Source organism: Rhinopithecus bieti, unplaced genomic scaffold (assembly GCF_001698545.2).
Source record: "Rhinopithecus bieti isolate Rb0 unplaced genomic scaffold, ASM169854v2 scaffold_15676, whole genome shotgun sequence".
Taxonomy (NCBI): Eukaryota; Metazoa; Chordata; class Mammalia; order Primates; family Cercopithecidae; genus Rhinopithecus; species Rhinopithecus bieti.
In genome coordinates, this window is record NW_016809194.1 from 2,499,535 (window position 1) to 2,520,929 (window position 21,395).

The 21,395-nt window shown below is 35.2% G+C and overlaps 1 protein-coding gene across 1 annotated transcript in view; it reads left to right on the top strand.

Annotated features, from left to right (window-relative positions):
• XPR1 (xenotropic and polytropic retrovirus receptor 1) overlaps positions 1–21,395 on the top strand; it is a 262,511-nt gene that overhangs the window by 215,076 nt on the left and 26,040 nt on the right. Inside the window, 1 exon segment of the mRNA XM_017888797.1 lies at positions 789–999. Coding sequence (XP_017744286.1) covers positions 789–999 — 211 coding nt within the window.

A 21,395-nucleotide genomic window follows, 5' to 3' on the forward strand; every position in this document is an offset into this window, starting at 1 on the left:
AAAAAAAAAAAAAAAAAAAAAAAAAAGAGGGGAGGTGGGTGAACAAGAGCATGTGCTCTTGGGTGTCTTGTGTTGTCGTGGTTTGGAATTCACAAAATTGTATAGAATCACTGGTGATACTTGTAGGCTTTCCAGATGTTTCAAATTACAGCGCCAACCTGTTTTTTCCTCCTACTGTATACTCATCTTCTAATTTTCTTACAGTTTTATCACACTCCAAAGAAAGTGATTCCTGGACAGATATGCATAAATCTGAGAGAGCAGATTTCCCCACTAGTTCCCCCACAACATATTTTACCTTCTCTCCTTGAGGTATCTCCTAGATACCTTTTCTGTCTATCACTAAAAAGCTTGAGAATAGACTGGGCGCAGTGGCTAACACCTGTAATCCTAGCACTGTGGAAGTCTGAGGTGGGCAGATCACTTGAGGTCAGAAGTTTGAGACCAGCCTTGGCAACATGGCAAAACCCCGTGTCTACTAAAAATACAAAATTAGCTGGGTGTGGTGGTGTGCACCTGTAATCCCAGCTACTCAGAAGGCTGAGGCAAGAGAATCACTGAAACCGGGAGGCAGAGGTTACAGTGAGCGGAGATTGTGCCACTGCACTCCAGCCTGGACCACAGAGAGAGACTCAGTCTCAAAAAAAATAAAAAGCTTGAGAATATGATAGTTGCAAAGAAGAAAGTGATTCTGAAGCCCAGGTTTCTTGCTTTTCAGACTTGGTAGTGGCTACGCTTTTGACTAAATGATGTGAACAAGTTATTTCTTACAATTGTAATTTTTCTTCTTTGAAATCTTCACAGAATCAGGAATTTGCCACAAATATACATATGGTGTGCGGGCCATTGTTCAATGCATTCCTGCTTGGCTTCGCTTCATCCAGTGCCTGCGCCGATATCGAGACACAAAAAGGGCCTTTCCTCATTTAGTTAATGCTGGCAAATACTCCACAACTTTCTTCATGGTGACGTTTGCAGCTCTTTACAGCACTCACAAAGGTATTCTGTGATTGACTATGAAGAGATTTTTTTAAACCTGGATTTTTACTACCTGAATCTATTTCTTACTCTGGCTACTTTTCCATTTGTCATGCTCTTTTTTTTCCACTGAAATTTCAGTTCCTTCAGTTATACCAGTTTGTTCTTGAATGCAGTTTTAGTCTCATTCCAGTATCTACTGATAAAAGTACCACTGAAAAGAAGCACAGTCACCCAGAATAAGAATTTGTGATAATGTTTAAAATTCTGAATTATGTTTAATGGGTTCAATCTATGGATATCTTGGGTTTCCATTTGTTTTAGACTTCCTTGTTCATTAATGAGGTTGGGAAATGGCTTGGTGAAAAAAAATTCCCTGTGGCAATCAAGTATGTTTTTAATCGCTTTCCTTCACCAAGTAGTAAGAATTGTTTCCAGCCCATTTAACTGCAAATTGAGTTCTCTGATTCCTCTAGTTTCTCATCTCCATGGCAACCTATTATTACTTGAGACTGCGCTTCTGTTGGGAAGAGAAAAGGCTTTTAAGTTCTGAGCCACATGCAGTCACTCCTTTTGAATTTTTAACCTTTTTCCAAGAACTGTCAGTCAGCAATCTCACTTCCTTTTAGTAAAATGCGTTCCATCTTTGTCTTTTTAAGTCAATATCAGCCCACACCTTAGGTGCTGCACTTTCTCATCTGTAGGTTGTAAAGAGATGTTACTAATTGAAATTATTCGTTATTTTTAAATACTTTGCAAACTTTTTTTTCAGTGATTTTTTTTTTTCTTAATTGAGAGGCTGTATTTTAGGAGCTTTGGCCAGTGCTACAAAATTGCTGCTAATCTAAAGTGTGTCTAACGGTCATAAAAGATCAGAACATTGCTTCAATAAACCTTGAGATTTGATGCAGCAGATGATATTTATAATATAATTCCACTTTTTCCAGTAGATTCTGTGGTTGGAGTAGGATTGATAAATGTAGCCAATAATTTTACCATGATGTAGGCATTCTCATTAAATGATATAATTTAATTAAGTATGTCAGTGAAGGAAACACATCCCCAAAGCTCCCATAATTTTAACTCATACTGTGGAATGCTGTTAAGTCCAGGCATGTATCATAATTCAGGAGGTTGTTACCAGAGAATTTATAAATTGGGCCGCTGATTTAATATAGTATTTATGACTCCATTTACTAAGTTATAAAGAGCCCTTTACTTTTCTTCCATCCCAGGTAAAAATGAGTACTGTTTTTCTGGTTGATATTTTAGAACATAATATACCTTTAACTGCAGTTGATCCTTGAACAACTTGGAGATTAGGGGAACCAACCTCACACACAGTTGAAAATCCACAGATAACTTTTAACTCCCAAAAACACTACTAATAGTTACCATTGACCGGAAACCATACTGATAAAATAAATGGTCTGTTAACACTTATTTGGTATGTCATATGTATTATATACTGTACTCTTATAATCAAGTAAGCTAGATAAAATAAAATCTTATTAAGAACATCATAGGGAAGAGAAAATATCTTTCCTATTCATTAAGTGGAAATGGATCATCATGAAGGTCTTCATCCTTGTCATCTTCACATTGAGTAGGCTGAGGAGGAAGAGGAGGGGTTGGTCTTGCTATCTCATGGGTAGCAGAGGCAGAAGAAAATTCGTATGTTAAGTGGATCTGTGAAGTTCAAACCCGTATTATTCAGGGGTCAACTGTATACTGATAGCATTCAGTAAAAAGCTGAAAATCCAAATTCCTCAAATCTATGAACAGTCCAAATCTAAAATGTCTAAACTAAAAAAGTAATAGTTTAAATAGCATTGTGGGCTTAAGATATTCCTTACTCACGTACTTCTTCAAAGAATTTTATAAACTATATTACCTTTTGGACATTTTTAAGTTTACAACTGAAATTTTCATCTTCAGTTTAAATAATTACAAAAGATACAGTTTTAGTGTATTTTAAATGTTCATATTTTAAAATAAAACTGCTAAATGTTTCTATTGTGTAGTAGTCAGAAAATTTCCATCTCTTTGCTCTTGAACTATAATGTATATTTTAATATAATATATTTTTGTTTTAATGACTTGTCTGCTACATAAATATGTAAATTGAAATTAAATTCTTTCTGTCACTAAGAGATTAATTTGTTTTCTGTTCTGGGTTGTAATCACCATTACCCTGATAATTACCCACAGTTGATCAAAGCAACATTACAAATGTATTACAAATTTAATTTTTATAAGTAATTGTTGCAGGTAAACATTTCTTAACGAGATAAATTTATGTTATTACTATTTCCTTTTCAGTTTTATATAAGTAAACTCAGAAATCTTGTGGCTATGTAGACGAGAATAGAAGGAGTTTTGTTGCAGTAACACTCAGTTTTATGAGTTCAGTGAGTTATTTATAGGTTATTTACCCAATTCTGAGTTATTTGTTCAAAAAATTGTATAGTGATCTATCACCAATAAATATTTTTAGCAATTAGATTTTCTTGGTTGAAAGCAAAGAGTTGAAAATAAATAAAGCAAATAATTGAACATAAACTGAATGAAAAAGGATTTGATAACCAGCCATTGGAGTCATTAACTTTCCAACCTAGACAGTGGACCATCATGTTATTGTTACTTTTAGAAGCTCTTTGTCTAACCAAGCATATGCAAATAATTGTTAGGAAAATAAAAATATTGTTAATTTCAGTACACATCTTCCAGTGCAATATTTTATGATGAAATACTTTTATCATGTTCTTTAAATGTCCTTTTGCAAAAAATCTGGAACTTCAGATACACTCATCTGAGCTATGGAAAATATCTGCAATATACCTGTAGGGGAGGAAAAACTTACTCCTCTACCCTCTTAAGTAATTGGGGCCTGCAAATGAAATTGACAGCAGACAGATGAATAAAAGAAAAGGTTTGTTATGTACACAGAGGTCTTCATAGAAAAGAAGACCCAAAAGAAATGTTTAGACCAGTGGGTAGAGGGGACTTTTATACCGTTTTACAAAGAGTGATAAATTGTGAAAAGTAAGTTTAGACAAAAGTAGGGGTTGGGCTTCTGGGTGGTATATTGTGAAAAGGTAAATATGTGGGGATTCCAATGAAAGAAAAGGATTATTTAGTAAGGTTTGTTATGTGTACCAAAGTTGGTGTCTTCTCTATTGATAAGTGTCATCTCTGGTGAAAAAGTGTTGCCATCCTCTTCCTAGTAAGGGAGTGAGAGCATCAGCTTTAGAAATGGAAATTTATATTACATTTACAAAAGGAATGTATGCCCTGCTTTTAGACAAAAAGAGGGAGGGCAGATATATTTCCCTTCATCTGAGGGTTTCTCAGTTGCCTTCAGCTCAAAATAATAATCCTTATGCCAAAATGGCATATTTGGGGATGGCATACTCTGATCCTCTTCATACCCTAATTGGGAAATGAGTCAGACAAATGGAAAAAATTTTGACTTCAGGTTTACATATTTATTTTTATGTGTGTGTGTGTATTTATATTATATATAAAATTGGACACAGTTTTTTGGCCCCACAGTAAAAGTTTTTTAAAAATCCCAGAAACAAAAATATTTTTTAGATGGACCATTGGTTATATATCTTAATCATATTGCTAAAATTAAAAAAAAAAAAACTCTATAGTTGCTACATGTTAAATATTCATATCACTAAAATTTTTAACCAAAAAGCTTAAAACAGGAAAAAATTGAAAAAAAATATATGTATATATATCCATGTGTAAGCACCTCATTCCTTCATTCTAGTTCTGAGTTAGATGCATGACCAGGTAGACAGGTGGACAGACAGGCAGGCAAAGCAAGGATACATTCACCAAGTACTTATTAAGAACATTTTATGTAACATGCCATGCTAAGCACTAAAAACATAGTGACAAAACACAATTCTTGCCCTTAATAATTTATAATCTAGTAGGGGAATAGACAAAAAGACATTAATTGGTTCTTAATACTACTGTTAAGTATACTGTTTTAGACGTGGCTAAAATGGTAAATTTTATTTGTTTTACCACATTTTTTTTTAAGGCATAAAATAGGGTATAAAGAGATAAGCAAGGTACCGGAAGAACCCCCAGCACAGGTCTCTAACTCAGTCTCCTAGGCCTTAGGATGGGAGGAAGACTTCTGTGAGGTAACATCTAAGCTGTATCCTATTGTTTATATTAAGTTAAGGATGATTCTGGTTACCCCTTACGTGCCTTGCTCAAGGCCATGTAATTTGTGGGTGGTGGAGGTGTAGTATTTCTCAATTCTATTCTTCAGCCTAGGGATTTTTTTTTTCAGACAAAGCCACATCTTTAAAGTGGAGATAATGGTACCTGTTCTTTTTGTTTCACAGGTTTGTTTTAAGTAGTAAATAAAAGAGTACACATGAAATCCCCTTAGACTCTTAGTATGCTACAAGGGAATTTATGATAAAATGAAATATTTTCTTTGCTGACTGGAGCTGCTGTATGTCTTGCTTTACAGAGTCTTTTAAAGAAAAACTCTTAATGATTATCTTGGCCAGGGGACTTGCACAGGGCAAGTATCGATTAGAAATGTGTTTGGGTTTTTGCCCAAGTAACATAGCTACTTACTCACTGAACGTTATTCAGTACTCACTGTCGAAGTTTTTTAAAACCAGAAACAAAACACTTTTAGATGGACCATTGGTTATATATCTTAATCATATTGGTAAAATAAAATTTTAAAATGTCATGGTTGCTACATGTTAAATATTCATATCACTAAAATTTTAATCAAAAGCTTCAAATCAAGGGCAAAAAATTGAAAAGACAGCTCAAAGGAACCATTGACAGAAAATTGGCATTGAATATTGATCAGAAGTAGAGTTTGTTAAAGAACATGGGAAATGGGAAAATAAAACATCAAACAAGTGGAATTTGATTTCTATTTTTTTTGGATGCTATTCCAAGAGAAAAGGCACTAGAAAACATGGACTTTAGAAATAATCATTGAGCCAAAAGAATAGATTCAATATGATTAATTGGGTAGATACTTTTCTATGAAATGTATGTGTACTGTTACAAGTGATAAATTTTAGGGGGGCAAGGAGTAAAAGATGGTGAGGTAACCTTGTTCCCATTCAGAGATCTGAGTCTTTTCAAAGAACTAGCCTGCAAGAGTTACCATAGCAACAGCATTATATTAGGGGCATTTTCAAGATTGTTCCAAAGTGTCTCATGTTATGCTGCATGATTTGTAAAAATGGAGGTGTAAGAGTTAACTGTGTGCCTAGACTCATTTTTTGAAAAGTAAGGGAGGAGGTTGGAGGTTTAGGCAGCCCATTTGAGGGAAATTAAGGATGATAATATTTCAGCTAGCACTCTCTTGTGTTAAAAAGGAAAACACATTTGAAATATTTCAGTTTATTTTTTCTATCATTGATTTTAGAAACAAAGGAATTTAGCTAGCAGCCAATCTCCATATTGTAAGAATTCACATTTCATTGCATGGCTAAATTTGAAGGCAACTCCTACAAGTGTTTTGTTGGAATTGGGATTGGAGGAGGCATAAAAGTGTTTTAAATGGTTTTTGTGTGTCCTTGAGATTTCTTGGCTTTGGCAAAGAAAAGCCTGTGGGAGGTACAATAATAGAAAAGGCCATTATGTTGTTATTTCTAAGTGGTTGTTGAGGGAGAGCATTTCATTAGATTTTCTGTTTTTCATTTACAGTTTGTAACATTCTAAAATATTTGTAAATTTTTAGTGGTTTAGTTAGCTCTTTGTTACTCTTTGATTTCATATTTTACTGTAGACTTTTTGTTAGTGTTTGCTAAAAAGCATTTGCTACTAGATTTTGTAAAATATTTGGAACAAAGAAGTATTCTCAGCACAATTAAGAGTTCATTTATGTCTGTGTGGTTGTTTTCCAGTGCCCAGATCTTTCTAGATCCCTTCTTAACATTCTCTAAGGGCTGCTGTGCCCCCTAATGAGGATTCCTCAGCAATAGCTCAGGGCCTTCAGTGCAATAGTCCTATCATTGTTTGAGTGAGCACACATAGTCCTGAAGTGCTTCCTCCCTGGGGTATGACTAGTTTATTACCCTCTTTCTACCCTGAATAATAGGCTGTTATGCCAGAATTTCCACATTTTAGTCTTGTTATACTGTAATAGAAACAGTAATTGTTTTTCATTCTCTAGGGAAATTTTTGTTTCATTAACTTTTTTAAAAAAAAGATATACACACATTTTAAAACTCATTTGGATAAATGCTCTCATTCTTGGCTTACTACTAAAGTAGTTCAAATCTTTAACTCTTTCGAAATTGATATATTTCCGCTGTAATTTCCTAGTGTAACTAACAATGTAGAAAATAAACAAATTATTTTAGGATTTATCTTGACAATATTTGCTTAAGAACTGCCGATGCCGTAAAGCCAAATAGGAGACTTTTTTCCTGATTATTAATTTTACTTTAATTCAACAAATATTTCTTGAGTGGTTTTTATCTACTTGGTGTTGTTAATTTTAAATGGTTTTATAATTATATCCCATCTTAAATTGCTTTTAAAATATTAATTATAGCTTTGAATAAATTAAATTTCCTTTACATCTTCTTTGTCACTTAAAAGTCTTAAAAAAAAGAACACATATGCTCACACCCTGATACCATTTTCATAGTCCTATCTCTAGTCACCTTTGTTTTCTTAATTGCTCTTAAAACTGATAGATGTAATTGGCATTTCTACATAAATTATGTTGCTTTTGAAACACTCATGCACAAACGTTTAAACGTTTAAAGTACTATTTTATTGCTTAGAAATTGAGAGAGGATCTGTGATGTTTAAAAGAAAGAGTTGACCAGTCACAATAGCTTACACCTGTAATCCCAGCACTTTGGGAGGCTGAGGTGGGTGGATCACGAGGTCAGGAGTTCGAGACCAGTCTGGCCAACATGGTGAAACCCCCATCTCTACTCAAAATACAAAAATTAGCTGGGTGTGGTGGCAGGCGCCTGTAATCCCAGCTACTCAGGAGGGGAGGCAGGAGAATCATTTGAACCCTGGAGGCAGACGTTGCAGTGAGCCGAGATCATGCCATTGCACTCCAGCCTGGGCAACAGGGCAAAACTCCATCTCAAAAAAAAAAGAAAAAAGAAAGAAAAAAAGAAATGGTTGAAAAATTTTTATACAAGAGTTTGTCTAATTGAAGAGAAATGTAAAGACCAATTGCTTGAAAGTCGAATTTTTGATTTTCATTTTAATTTACATACTTTATATTATATATAATTTTACATGAGAAAGCTATGGTGAAAAGTATAAACATCAGAAAATGTCATTGTATCTAGGTATTTACAGCAAAAAGAAAAGAAAGAGAAAAAAATGAGCAGGCAAATGTACTTACAGACCTTGAGTTCCTGCTAAGTATATGGTACTCTAAGGAGCATAATAGATTGTATGTGACTCTCTTTCCCTTAGAGTTTTATAGTATAATACAGTAAATGTACTCATCGGCTATTAACAGCATAATAAACCAACCCTTCAAAACTCAGTAGCTTAAAAACAGCTTTAATCCATTCTTGCTTATGCATCTGTAGCTCAGCTGGGAATTGATTGGTCTCGGCTGGGCTCAGCTGGATAGCCTTCAGTCTGCTATTCTGGCAGGGTTTGGCTCCTAACTGCAGGTTGGGTTTGGATCTAATCATGTGTCTTCATTCTGGCGCCTCAACTGAAAGAGCAGCACTTACCCAGGAGAAGCTCTTCACATGGGACTGACAGAAACAAGACCTATTACACAAATTTTAAGCCTCTGCTTGCTCCATATCTGCTAGCTTCCAAAGGCCCTTGCAACTGCTCGGCCAAAGCAAGTCACCACACCCTACATTAATGGGGCAGAAAGTATACTTCTGTCATGGAAACAGGGATGGGCTGAAAGGAAGAGAAGAGTTTTAAAATGTAATCTAATCTACTGTGATACAGAAAACAATTTAAACTGATTTGTCTAAAGTGGCAAAGGACTTAGAACAGTTAATTTTGTAGAATAAACATAACTAATAAACATGAAAAATTTTCCACTTTGGTAATGAAAACAGAAATACAAATTAAAATAATATTTAATGAAAGAAGTGATGATGCCTATCACTGGCAAGGTTACGGAGAGATGAAAACTCATTCTGTTGGTAGAGTATAAATTTGTAAGCAATTTGGGAATTCTGTTGAGTCTTAAAATCATTCATACCTTTTGACCTAGTAACTACCTTTCCACAACTTTTTCCTAAGTAGCGAATTGGGCAAAACGAATGCATTTTGTAACATTATATAGTAAAAAACTGAAATAATCTAACAAATGTTCAGCAATAGGAGAATAGTTTACTTATAGTAACTGCATTGTATATGAAATATTATACAGTGGCTTGTTAAAAGTCACACAATGCACCTGCAAATAGTAGATGAAGAATAATGATTGTGTGTGTGTGTCTGTTTTCACAGATAGTCTTGCTCTGTCACCCAGGCTGGAGTGCAGTGAGTGGCTTGGTCATATCTCACTGTAGCCTCAAACTCCTAGGCTCAAGGGATCCTCCCACCTCAGCCTCTTGAGTAGCTGGGACTACCCAGGCTAGTCTCAAACTCAGTCTTCCAAAGCTGGGATTACAGGCCTGAGCCACTTCACCCAGCTGACACACTTTAATTAAGAGCAATGTGGACTCGGCCAAAATATGAAAATAATTTCTCTCTGCTGAAAAGTCGAAAGTCATTCTTGAATTGGAAGGAAACAAAACTAACATTAATGTTGTTTCAAGTGATGGCAGAATAGTTGACATGATTAATTTGCTTAGTGTTGTATTCTTTTTTAGGTTTTAAGAAATATCAAGGGGGCCAGATGCTGTGACTCACGCCTGTAGCCCTAACACTTTGGGAGGCCAAGGCGGGCAGATTACCTGAGGTTGGGAGTTCAAGACCAACCTGGCCAACATGGCAAAACCCTGTCTCTACTAAAAAATACAAAAAATTAGCCAGGTGGAGTGGCATGCACCTGTAATTCCAGCTACCGGGAGGTGGAGGTTGCAGTGACCTGAGATCACGCCACTGCACTCTAGCCTGGGCTAGAGTGAGACTTCGTCTCAAAAAACAAAAAAGAAAGAAGTATCAAGGGTAGTTAGGGTAATTTGTTAAAGCTGGCTAGCAATTTTCTCAATGTATATTGTTAATAAATAAGGAATGTTGTGAGCATGCTTCTTAGAATGTAATGAACAAAAGACCAGTGGGCTAATGTTGAATTTCTTTTTTTTTTTTTGAGATGGAGTCTTGCTCTGTCACCCATATTGGAGTCTAGTGGTACAATCTTGGCTCACTGCAACCTCCGCCTCCCAGGTTCAAGCAATTCTCCTGCCTCAGCCTCCTGAGTAGCTGGGATTACAGATGCCCACCACCACACCCAGCTAATTTTTGTATTATTAGTAGAGACGGGATTTCACCATGTTGGCCATGCTGGTCTCGAACTCCTGACCTTACCATAGGTGACCTGCCCACCTCAGGCTCCCAAAGTGTTGGGATTACAGGCGTGAGCCACCGGGCCTGGCTAATACTTAATTTCATTGATACTTTGGATAGGTATAAGATACAGTTTTCATGAAAATATTCAGAGTGAAGAAACTTCATACACTACAGCTAATTCTTAATTTCATTGATACTTTGGATAGGTATAAGATATGGTTTTCATGAAAATATTCAGAGGGAAAAAACTTTTCATACACTACACATGGTATTTTCTTCGCATAGTAAAACAAACAAACAAACAAAACAATGGTGCCACTTAATAGGAAGGAAAATAAAACATCTACCTAAATATCTCATTGATAAGTAGCATTTGTATTTCTTCTTGTTCCTCTCCTGTGGGCTTCTCAGGCCTCTCTCTAAATACTTTTTAGTTGCTTCTGAATAATACCCCACAACATACTTCTTTTAAAGGTAGAATTGTACTACTTGTAACTATTTTATCCTTATCAGGAATCTTCTCAAACCAATAAATATCTCCCAAACAAAGTAGAATATTGAAGTTTACACAACACATTTCATAGCTGGTGTAGAAAACACTGAATCACTGAAGAAAATTAGGCAGAAACTCTAAGATCTGTTATATAGTCTTCTCACTTATGAATATTAGACTAATTCTGTTTCCTTTCTCAATAACTGAAAAGTTGATATTTGAAATTAATTTTTAAAATCTGTCATTAAACTTTCTATTGCAGAAAGTAGTACTTCTTACCTAAAGAGCAAAACACCTCCCTCTTCTCAATTTAATCAACTCCTCTGCCAGTAAGAATTTTAGAAGCACCGTCTTAGTGAAAGGCATGTTTTCACATTGAGAACTAGAATACGGGCTTTGGAGTCAGGACTAGGTTAATTTAGCCACTTACTAATTATGTTACCCTGAGAAAGTGACTAGATTTCTTTGGTTTAAAATTAGTAAAATTGAGGTAGTAATTCCTAACTCATAAGTTTATTATAAAGATTAAGTTGTATAAGTACACTATAACTGATGTTAATTGGTATTGATATCCTTTCCACTATCTGTGATGAGAGCATGAAAAAACTCACATGCAAAATATTAGGGAAGGGGTTTTAACTATAGATGTGGAAGAATTTAAAATAATTATGAGTAAATGTCTAGGTAAAATGGACAATTTATTTTTAGGAAGTTAGAAATTAACAAAATAAATGCAGGAAAACAGACACTCTAAATTATGGACTAACAGCTATTGCAGGAATAGGGAAAGTTGTCTTTAAAGTGTCAGACCACAGTGTTTTTCACAAGTGAAGCTTTGTAAAACCTTTCAAACCTTCAAGGAATGGGTTGTGCCATTTAAACCATTTAGAAACGTAAAAGGAAAGCATCTTACTTCTCTTTACAAAGCTAGCATAATTCTGAAAAATACCACACTCAATAAAACTGTAGTCTAATGTTACTTATTAATATACATACAAAAATTCCTTATTTTAAAAAAATTGATACAAGGTAATTATACATTTATAGGGTACATAGTGATGTTTCTGTATATGGAGATCAGATGAAAGTAATTAGGATATCCATCTCAAACATTTATCATTTGTGTTGGTAACACTCACTATCCTTTTAGCTCTTTGAAACTGTATATTGTTGTCAACTGTAGTCATCCTACTGCGATATAGAACACTAGAACTTACTCCTCCTATCTAGATGTAATTTTGTATCCTTTAACAAATCTCTCCCTATCCTTCTCTCCACTATGCTTCCCAGCTTCTTGTAACCTCTGTTGGACTTTGTACTTCTATGAGATTAACGTTTTTAGCTTCTACATATGAGTGAGACCATGTTGTGTTTAACTTTCTGTGCCTGGCTTATTTAACGTAATGTAATGTACTCCAGTTCCATCTGTTTTGCTGGGATTTCATTCTTTTTTATGACTGAATAGTATGCCATTGTGTGTATATACCCTACATTTTCTTTATCCGTTTATCTGTTGTTGGACACCTATGTTGATTTTTTTATCTTGGCTATTGTAAATGGTGCTGCTGTAAACATGGCGCAGCAGATGTCTCTTTGTTATACTGATTTCCTTTTCTTTGGATTGAAATGCCCAGTAGTGAAATTGCTAGATCATATGGTAGTTCCTATATGCAGTTTTTTGAGGAACCTCCATACTGCTCCCCATAGTGGCTATACTAGTTTACATTCCCACCAACATTGTAAAAAGTCTTAATAAAATATTTGCAGCTAGAACTGAGCAGTATATTAAAAGAATAATATACTATGACTAAGATATTTTAGGATTGCAAAAAATAGCTCAGTGTTAGGAATCCTTAAAAATTAAATTTTACCATATCACTAGACCAAAGGAGAAAAGCCATGTGGTCAGCTCTGTAGGTGCCAAGGACATTTGTTAATTTTTTTAAGAAAGGATATAAGAATACTTCGTAAGTATAGCACAATACTATAAACACATGTGCATATAATCTGTCACTCTATATCTTAGACCAATGGCTAGAATCATGATTAAAGGTAAAGTATCAGAGACATTCCCTTTAAAATTTGGACTAACATAAGGATGTCTGCAATCATCACTATTATTCTACTGATCATTGCTATTACACAATAAAATGAAATAATAGTAAAACTTTTAGGCCAGATGCGGTGGCTCACGCCTGTAATCTCAGCACTTTGAGAGGCTGAGGCGGGTGGATCACAAGGTCAGGAGATCGAGACCATCCTGGCTAACATGGTGAAACCCCATCTCTGCTAAAAATAATAATTTTTAAAAATTAGCCGGGCGTGGTGGCGGGCGCCTGTAGTTCCAGCTACTCGGGAGGCTGAGGCAGAAGAATGGCATGAACCTGAGAGGCGGAGCTTGCAGTGAGTGGAGATCGCACCATTGCACTCCAGCCTGGGAGACACAGTGAAACTCCATCTCAAAAGAAAAAATATATATATAGTAAAATTTTAAAAAAACAAAAATAAAATCTCAACATTTGTAATGTGACCATCCAGTGCTCTCACTTTATTTGCCCATTAATGAATTTTATGATGAGCATGCAATTGTTTTACAAATGGAGAGAAAAAATAGTTCCTTTTATTAAAAAAAATTTTTAAGTTGTTGGCCTAGACTTTCTAAGGCCCCTTTAGTGCTTTACATTCTATTAGTCTAATAGAGCTATTTGCAAATATGTCATGTGTTGTCAGACATTATTTCATTTTGAACCTGATACCAACTTTGAAAGAAAGGAAAACAGGTGTTATTCTCATTTTGCTTGCCCAAGGTCACATGACAGTAAGTAGCAAAACCAGAATTTTGACTCTGGATTCATTCCTTTTTTTACTCTAAAAGGTTATTTCCTACAAGGCAGCATGCTATAATGCTGTGATCCTCACATTTTGGTGTGTATCTGAATTACTTTGGATGCTTGCTTTAAAATGCATTATCTTGGGTTTTACCTTCGGACTAATTCAGTAGGATTAGGGTGATCCAAAATTTGCATTTTTACCATGTCTTCTGCTAAAGGTGATTCACTGAGGACACATTAAGTATCTTGCAGACAAAAGATGTTGTAAACAGATGTGGTGTTGAGCAAATATAGAGACAAGTAAAAGTAGATTTGAATACTACTTCCTCCTACTGAACTGTTTGTAAGATCTTAGCAGTCAAGTGATGAATGGTACATAGGCAATAAAGCATACTGGGTAAGAGTATATGGGCTTTGGATCAGTGAATCTTGGGCATGTTACCTGATGATAAGGGTACTCACTTCATAAGGAGGTTTTAAGGACACATGTGTAAATTTTCATAGAGAAGAATGAGAAAGAGCGGAGACAGTCAAGTGTTAGTTACTTCAGTGGAAGTCTTAATACAGGTACATGCGTGCGCACACCCACAAAGCACATCAAGAAAGGGGACCCAGGAGTTCCCCACCAACAAAAAGATTTTGTTTCTCCTATCAGCTTCTATTCTGCTAAAAGTCATTAGAGACTATTGAAATTTTTATTTTTAATTATATCTCAAAGTGGATTGATACTGCAATTGATGAAGTGGATCCCAGAGTAAATATCTGAATAGGTGTTTCAGAAGTACTGACTTTGATTTTTTGGTAGCGTTTGAAATAATACAGGTTTTACTCTACTTCTAAAATATTTTGTTTAAAAGAAAATTAAATGAAGATTTATATAAAAGGCATCACAGTTTTGTACTGTTTTACTCTGAGATTTAGAATTGTTTCAGATGGATCTTTTATATCTGGTATGTTATACTGGTGTAGAATATTGGCAGGCTGTATGAAGAAAACGTGGAAGACATTTTGGCTTTCCTTCTCTCTGTGCATATCTCCTATTATATTTCTTCTCACTCCCTTTTTAGGTTTGTTAACTAACCATAATGTGGAATACATATTGTTATTTCTCACATTTCTAGAATACATCTTTGTGATCTGCATTTATTTTATATTCAATTCTAATTACTATATTCTGTGTTATAGCTGCTTAAAGATGTACTCCAATTTATTTCCATTTTTAAGTGACTATAATTTTAGCTTATGTTTGTCACTTTTTTCAGTTCAATTAAGAAAAAAGTTTCTGCCCATATGTGTGTACTACCTGAAGCTTTCATAAAATGAGCAACTTGAGACATTGTGTAAAATATATAGAATCCTGGCTGGGCATGGTAGCTAACACCTGTAATCTCAGAATTTTGGGATGCCAAGGTGAGAAGATCACTTAAGGCCTGGAGTTCGAGACCAACTTGGGCAACATAGCGAGACCTCATCTCTAAAAAAAAAAAAAGTTCTTTTTTAATTAACCAAGTGTGGTGGTACACACCTGTAGTCCTAGCTGCTTGGGAGGCTGAGGCAGGAGGATCACTTGAGCCCAGGAGTTCAAGGTTACAGTGAGTTATTATTGTACCACTGTACTCCTGCCTGGGCAACAGATTGAGACTCTGTGTCAAAAAAAAAAAAAAAGAAAAGAAAAATTTATAGTATCCTTGTATTTATTTTAAAGTGGTTATAGTTGTTAGCATTTCATTTAAATAAGTGAAATTGTGTCTTTTCTAGGAGAGAAGGCAGAAATGCATAGTTTATCTGCTCCACAATTGTTATTTGGTTATAGAAGAAAAGGAGTGGGGAAAAGCAGAAAAGATATTTTTTAATACAAAACACCAAACTTCTATTTAACTCATGAATTAAAGAGGAAACCAACCAGTTGTCACAACTAGTTCAAAGGAGAGGCAATGTATTTTCTATATTATGGCTAGTTAACAAACCTTTACTATGGAGTAAAGGAATGCTGATACCCATTTACAAATGGACACAAAACTGGCTTTTTCCACTGGAGGTGGGATGTGGTGGAGGAGTAGAGGGTGAGATGGAACTGTTGGACCTCCGTCAGAATTTATTTGTGTGCCTATAGACAGTTATGTGTATTTATCCACAATTTATACAGAATTATAAAATAACTCCAGGACCAGAAAAGGCACAAACTCCATAGAAACAACCTAGAAAGGTATGATGTAAACAATGCAATCCATTTTAGATACACAGTAATTATTTTTGCTTATTCGAAAGTCTTAACTTTTCCTTACAGCAATAACCTACTACGGGAATGTTTCCAAGGCTTTTGATCAAATATGTGACAGAAAGGGATTTTTAAAAATAAGCCTAGACACACCTGCATAAGAAAGATATTGGAAGAGATTCTGATGATCTGATCTGGGAAGGGGTATCTGATACAGCAGAAGAAAAGTTGCTCAAACTCTGTCAAGAAAGGAAGTCCTAAATGGTGTCATTGATGCTTTTATGATCACTGAAGAGATAATTTTGTTATCGAGGAGCCAGTAAATAAGGATCTATATAAATAATAAATTGAATATAAATACAGTTTAATAATTGAGTTACCTTCTTCATTACATCTGTTACATCCAGTTTTATTCAACAAACATTTACAAAACATCTTCAGCGTATCAGGCACTGCTAGATACTAGGCATACATAGATGAACAAAACATACCTTGCCTTTAAAACCTACTCTTGGAGCTCACAGTTTGGTAAGGGAGGTAGACTACAATAGAACATGGAAGTGCAATAATACTATACTATCAGCATTGTATAGGGTGTGAGGGGGTTTGAAAGAGGAAGTGGTTAACTCAATGAAGGTTTTGAGGAACAGTCAAGTTTTGTGTTTTTTTTAAATTAAGCATTTTGTTTTGAGATAATTGTAGAATCACATGCAGTTGCAAGAAGTAATACAGAGAGATCCCATATACCCTTTGCATAGTTTCTCCAGTGGTAACATTTTACAAACATATAGTACAATATCACAACCAGAATATTGACATTCATACAGTCAAGATACAGAACATTTCCATCACCACAAGGATCCCTCTTGTTGCCTTTTTTGCACAGTATTCCCCCTGACCCTATCCATACCTTCACTTTCTGCAGTTTTACTTATCCATGGTCCACCACAGTCTGAAAACTTGATGCTATTTTGAAAGAGAAAGAGACCACAGTCACATAACTTCTGTGGTTTTCGTTTTGTTTTTTGAGACATAGTCTCACTCTGTCACCCAGGCAGGAGTGCAGTGGTGTAATCTCAGCTCACTGCAGCCTTGACGTCTTGGACTCATGCAACCCTCTCACCTCAGTCTCCTGAGTAGCTAGGACTACAGGTGTGTGCCACCACACTGGTCTAATTTTATTTTTTGTAAAAGTGAGATCTCCAACTCCTGGACTGAAGCAGTCCTCTCACCTTGGCCTCCCAAAATGTTGGGATTACAGGCGTGAGCCACCACGTCTACCCTTCCACATAACTTATTACAGTGTGTTATGATTGTTCTATTTTATTATTATTGTTAGTCTCTTACTGTGCTTAATTTATAGATTAAACTTTATCAAAGGAGTACTATTCATGGTTTCAGGCACCAACTGGGGGTTTTGGAATGGTTGGAATGTATCCCCCACAGATAAGGGGAAATACTGTATTCATGTTAGGGTATAAGTCATTTATTTTATTTGTGTTTTGTGTTGGTTTTCCCTAATTTTTGGTTTCTCTCTTTTCTTTTCCCTACCTTCCTGTGGACTACTTGAACATTTTTTAAAATTCCATTTTGATTTGTCTATAGGGTTTTTAATGTATCTCTGTATAGCTGCTTACATGGTTGCTCTAAGTATGTATGTATGTGTAAATATATACACATATATATGTAAAATGTTGAAGAGTTGGATGCCTTCATTTAACAGATTATGTTAAATGTAGCAACCTAATCACCCTTTACATTCCTTTATCCTCCCCCATTTATAATCTTATTGTCTTAACTATTTTCTCTAAATATATTGATAACTACATCAGACAGTGTTACAATTTTTGCTTCAACCTTCAAACATAATATAGAAAACTCAAGAAGGAAAATATCTTGCCTTTACCCATATTTTTGCATATTATGTCTTTTCTTCTGATGTTACAAGATTTCTTCTTTTATTATTTTCTATTTAAAGAATTTCCTTTGACCATTCTTTTAGGGGAGAGGCCTACTGGGTGACAAATTCTGTGAGTTTCTCTTCATCTGAGAATGCCTTGCCTTTGCCCTCATTCCTGAAGGGTGTTTTGGTTGGATGTGGGATTCTACATTAAAGGTCTCTTTGTAGTGCTTGAAAACTGTCTCTTCCCTCTGTTCTCCCTAGTTTCTAGTGAAAAATCTTGTCATTAAATAGCTTTTCCCTTATTGATAAGGTATCATTTCTGTGTTACTGTTTTCAAGATTATTTTCTTTGTCTTTAGTTCTCAAATGTTTCACTATGATATATGGTATTGTATTTTTAAATTTTGGTATCTGTATGTTTATTGCTAGTATATAGAAATACAATTGATTTTTGTTTGTTTATCTTATCTCCTATGACCCTGTTGAACTCACTTTTGCATTCTGAGAGGTTTTTTTGTAGATTCCTTGGGATTTTCTACATAGACAATTATGTCATCTACAAAAGAGACAGTTGTATTTCCTTCTCTTCAATCTATATGCCTTTTACTTCCTTTTTTTTTTTTTTTTTTTGCCTTATTGTGCTGGCTTGAGGTTCCAGTACCGTATTGAGTAAGAGTGATGAGAGCAGATATCCTTGCCTTGTTCCCAATCTTAAAGGGAAAGCATTTGGTTTTTCACCTTTAAGTATAATAAATAAAACATTTATTAGCAGTAGGTGTTCTGTTGAGGAAGTTCCCCTCTATTCCCGTTTTTATTTTTTCAAATGCTTGTTCTGAATAATTTGATATGATCCTGTGATTTTCTTCTAAGCTTACTTAGCCCATTAAGATGTTGAATTAACATTACTGATTTTCAAATGTTGAATCAGCCTGAAACTCTGAAATAAAGTTCACTTGGTGTATATTTCTTGTTATATATTGCTGAATTCTATTTGCTAATATTTTGTTAACAGTTTTTGTGTCTGTATGAGGTATATTTCTCTATATTTTCTGTTTTATATACTGTTTTGGTTTTAGTATCAAAGTAATACTAATTTTGTAAAATTATTTGTGCAGTTTACCCTCCTCTTCTAATTTGTGGAAGATTTATTCTTTAAAAATTTTGTAGAATTCTCCAGTGAAATTATCTAGGCCTGGAGATGTACTTGGGAGGAGTTTTAAAATTACAAATTTGATTCCCTTAATAGCTATAGGACTGTTTAAATAATATCATATTGGCCGGATGTGGTGGCTCACGCCTGTAATCCCAGCACTTTGGGAAGCTGAGGTGGGCAGATCACCTGAGATCAGGAGTTCAAGACCAGCCTGGTCAACATGGTGAAACCCCGTTTCTATTAAAAATACAAAATTAGCTGGGTATGATGGTGTATGCCTGTACGAATCCTAGCTACTCAGGAGGCTGAGACACAAGAATTGCTTGAACCTGGGAAGCGGAAGTTGCAGTGAGCTGAGATCACACCACTGCACTCCAGCCTGGGCAACAGAGCATGACTGCATCTCAAAAAAATAAATAAATAAAATTAAATTTAAAAAATATATATATAGTGAGTTGTGATAGTCTGTGTTCATTAAGGAATTTTATTTCATTTAAGTTGTCAAATTTCTGTGCATTGACTTGTCTAAGGTATTTCATTATTCTTTTGATATCTTCCAAGTCTTTAGTGATATCCTCTCTTTTGTTCCTCATATTGGTAATTTGTGTCTTCTCATTTGTCTTTGTCAGTTGTGCTAGATGTTTGCCAATTTTATTACTTCTTTATTTTATTCATTTTTCTGTATTTCTCTTTTAAATTTCATTAATTTGTTGATTATTATTATTATTATTTCCTTCTTGTTTTTGAGAGCTTAGTTTGTTAAGGCTTTCTCTGTTTTCTAATGTATGCAGTTGTGTGTGTAATGTATGTATAATGCTGTGCATTTCTCTGTCAGCACTGCTTTAGCTGTATCCCACAAATTTTGGTATGCTGTAATGTCATTTTCATTTAGTTCAATGTATTTTTTTTTTATTTTCCTTCAGACTTTCTCTTTGCTTCATGAATTATTTAGCAGTGTACCATTTAGTTCACAAGTATTTGGAAATTTTTCTATCGTCTTTCTGTTATTGATTTCTGTGGCCTCTCTTGGTACCTGTATATGTTCCATGGACACTTGAAAAGTATTTTCTGCTGTTTTTGGATGGAGTGGTCTATAAACGTTGATTAGATCCTATTGGTTGATGGTGGTGTTGAGTTCTCTATCCTTTTTTATTTTCTATTTATTTGTTCTATCAGTTACTGGGAATGAGTATTGAAATCTTCAACTGTAACTGTGGATTTGCCTGTTTCCTCTTTCAGTTCTGTCAGTTTTTGCTTCACGTATTTTGCTGCTCTGTTATTTGGTGTACACACCACTAGGATTGCTGCTACTTCTTAGTAGGTTAATTCTTTTATCATTATATAATGTTCCTCTCTGTCTGTAGTAATTTTCCTTGCTCTGAAGTCTGCTTTACCTGGTAGTAATATAGCCATTGATGCTTTTCATTGATTAATGTTTGCATTATATATTTTTTTCATCATTTTACTTTTTTTTGTTTGTTTGTTTTTGTTTTTGTTTGAGATAGAGTCTCATTCTCTTGCCCAGGCTGGAGTGCAGTGGCACGATCTCAACTCACTGCAACCTCTGCCTCCCAGGTTCAAGTGATTCTCCTGCCTCAGCCTCCTGAGTAGCTGGGAGTACAGTGTGCACCACCATACCCAACTAATTTTTATATTTTTAGTGGCGCCATGTTGGCCAGGCTGGTCTTGAACTTCTGACCTTAGGTGATCCGCCTGCCTCAGCCTCCTAAAGTGCTGGGATTACAGGCCTGAACCACTGTACCTGACTATTTTACTTTCAACCTATTTTTTGTAGACAGAATATCCTTGGGTCATGGTTTTTAATCCACTCTGCCAATCTCTGTCTTTTAATTGGCATATTTAAACCATTGACATTTGATGTAATATAAATGTTGGGGTATAAGTGTGTCATTTTCTTCTTTGGTTTTCTGTTTGTTCTCTCTGCTTTTTATTTATGTTTTTACTTGCACATTTTTTATAGTTCTGTTTTATCTATACTGCTGTGTTTGTCTTTTAAGAGTTAGGGTCTTGCTCTGTAGCCCAGGCTGGAGTGCAATGGCATGATCATGGCTCACTGCATCCTTATATTCCTGGGCTTAAGCAATCCCAAGTAGCTAGGACTAAAGTGCCACCATGTCTGGCTAAGTTTACAAAACTCTTTTAGAGACAGAGCCTCACTATGTTGCCCAGGCTGATCTCAAACTCCTGGCCTTAAGTGATCCCCCTGCCTCAGCCTCCTAAATTGTTGGAACTACAGATATGAGCCACTACATTTGACATTTGGCAGTGTTTCTGAGTATGTGTGTGTGTGTGTGTGTGTGTGTGTGTGTGTGTGTGTGTGTGTAT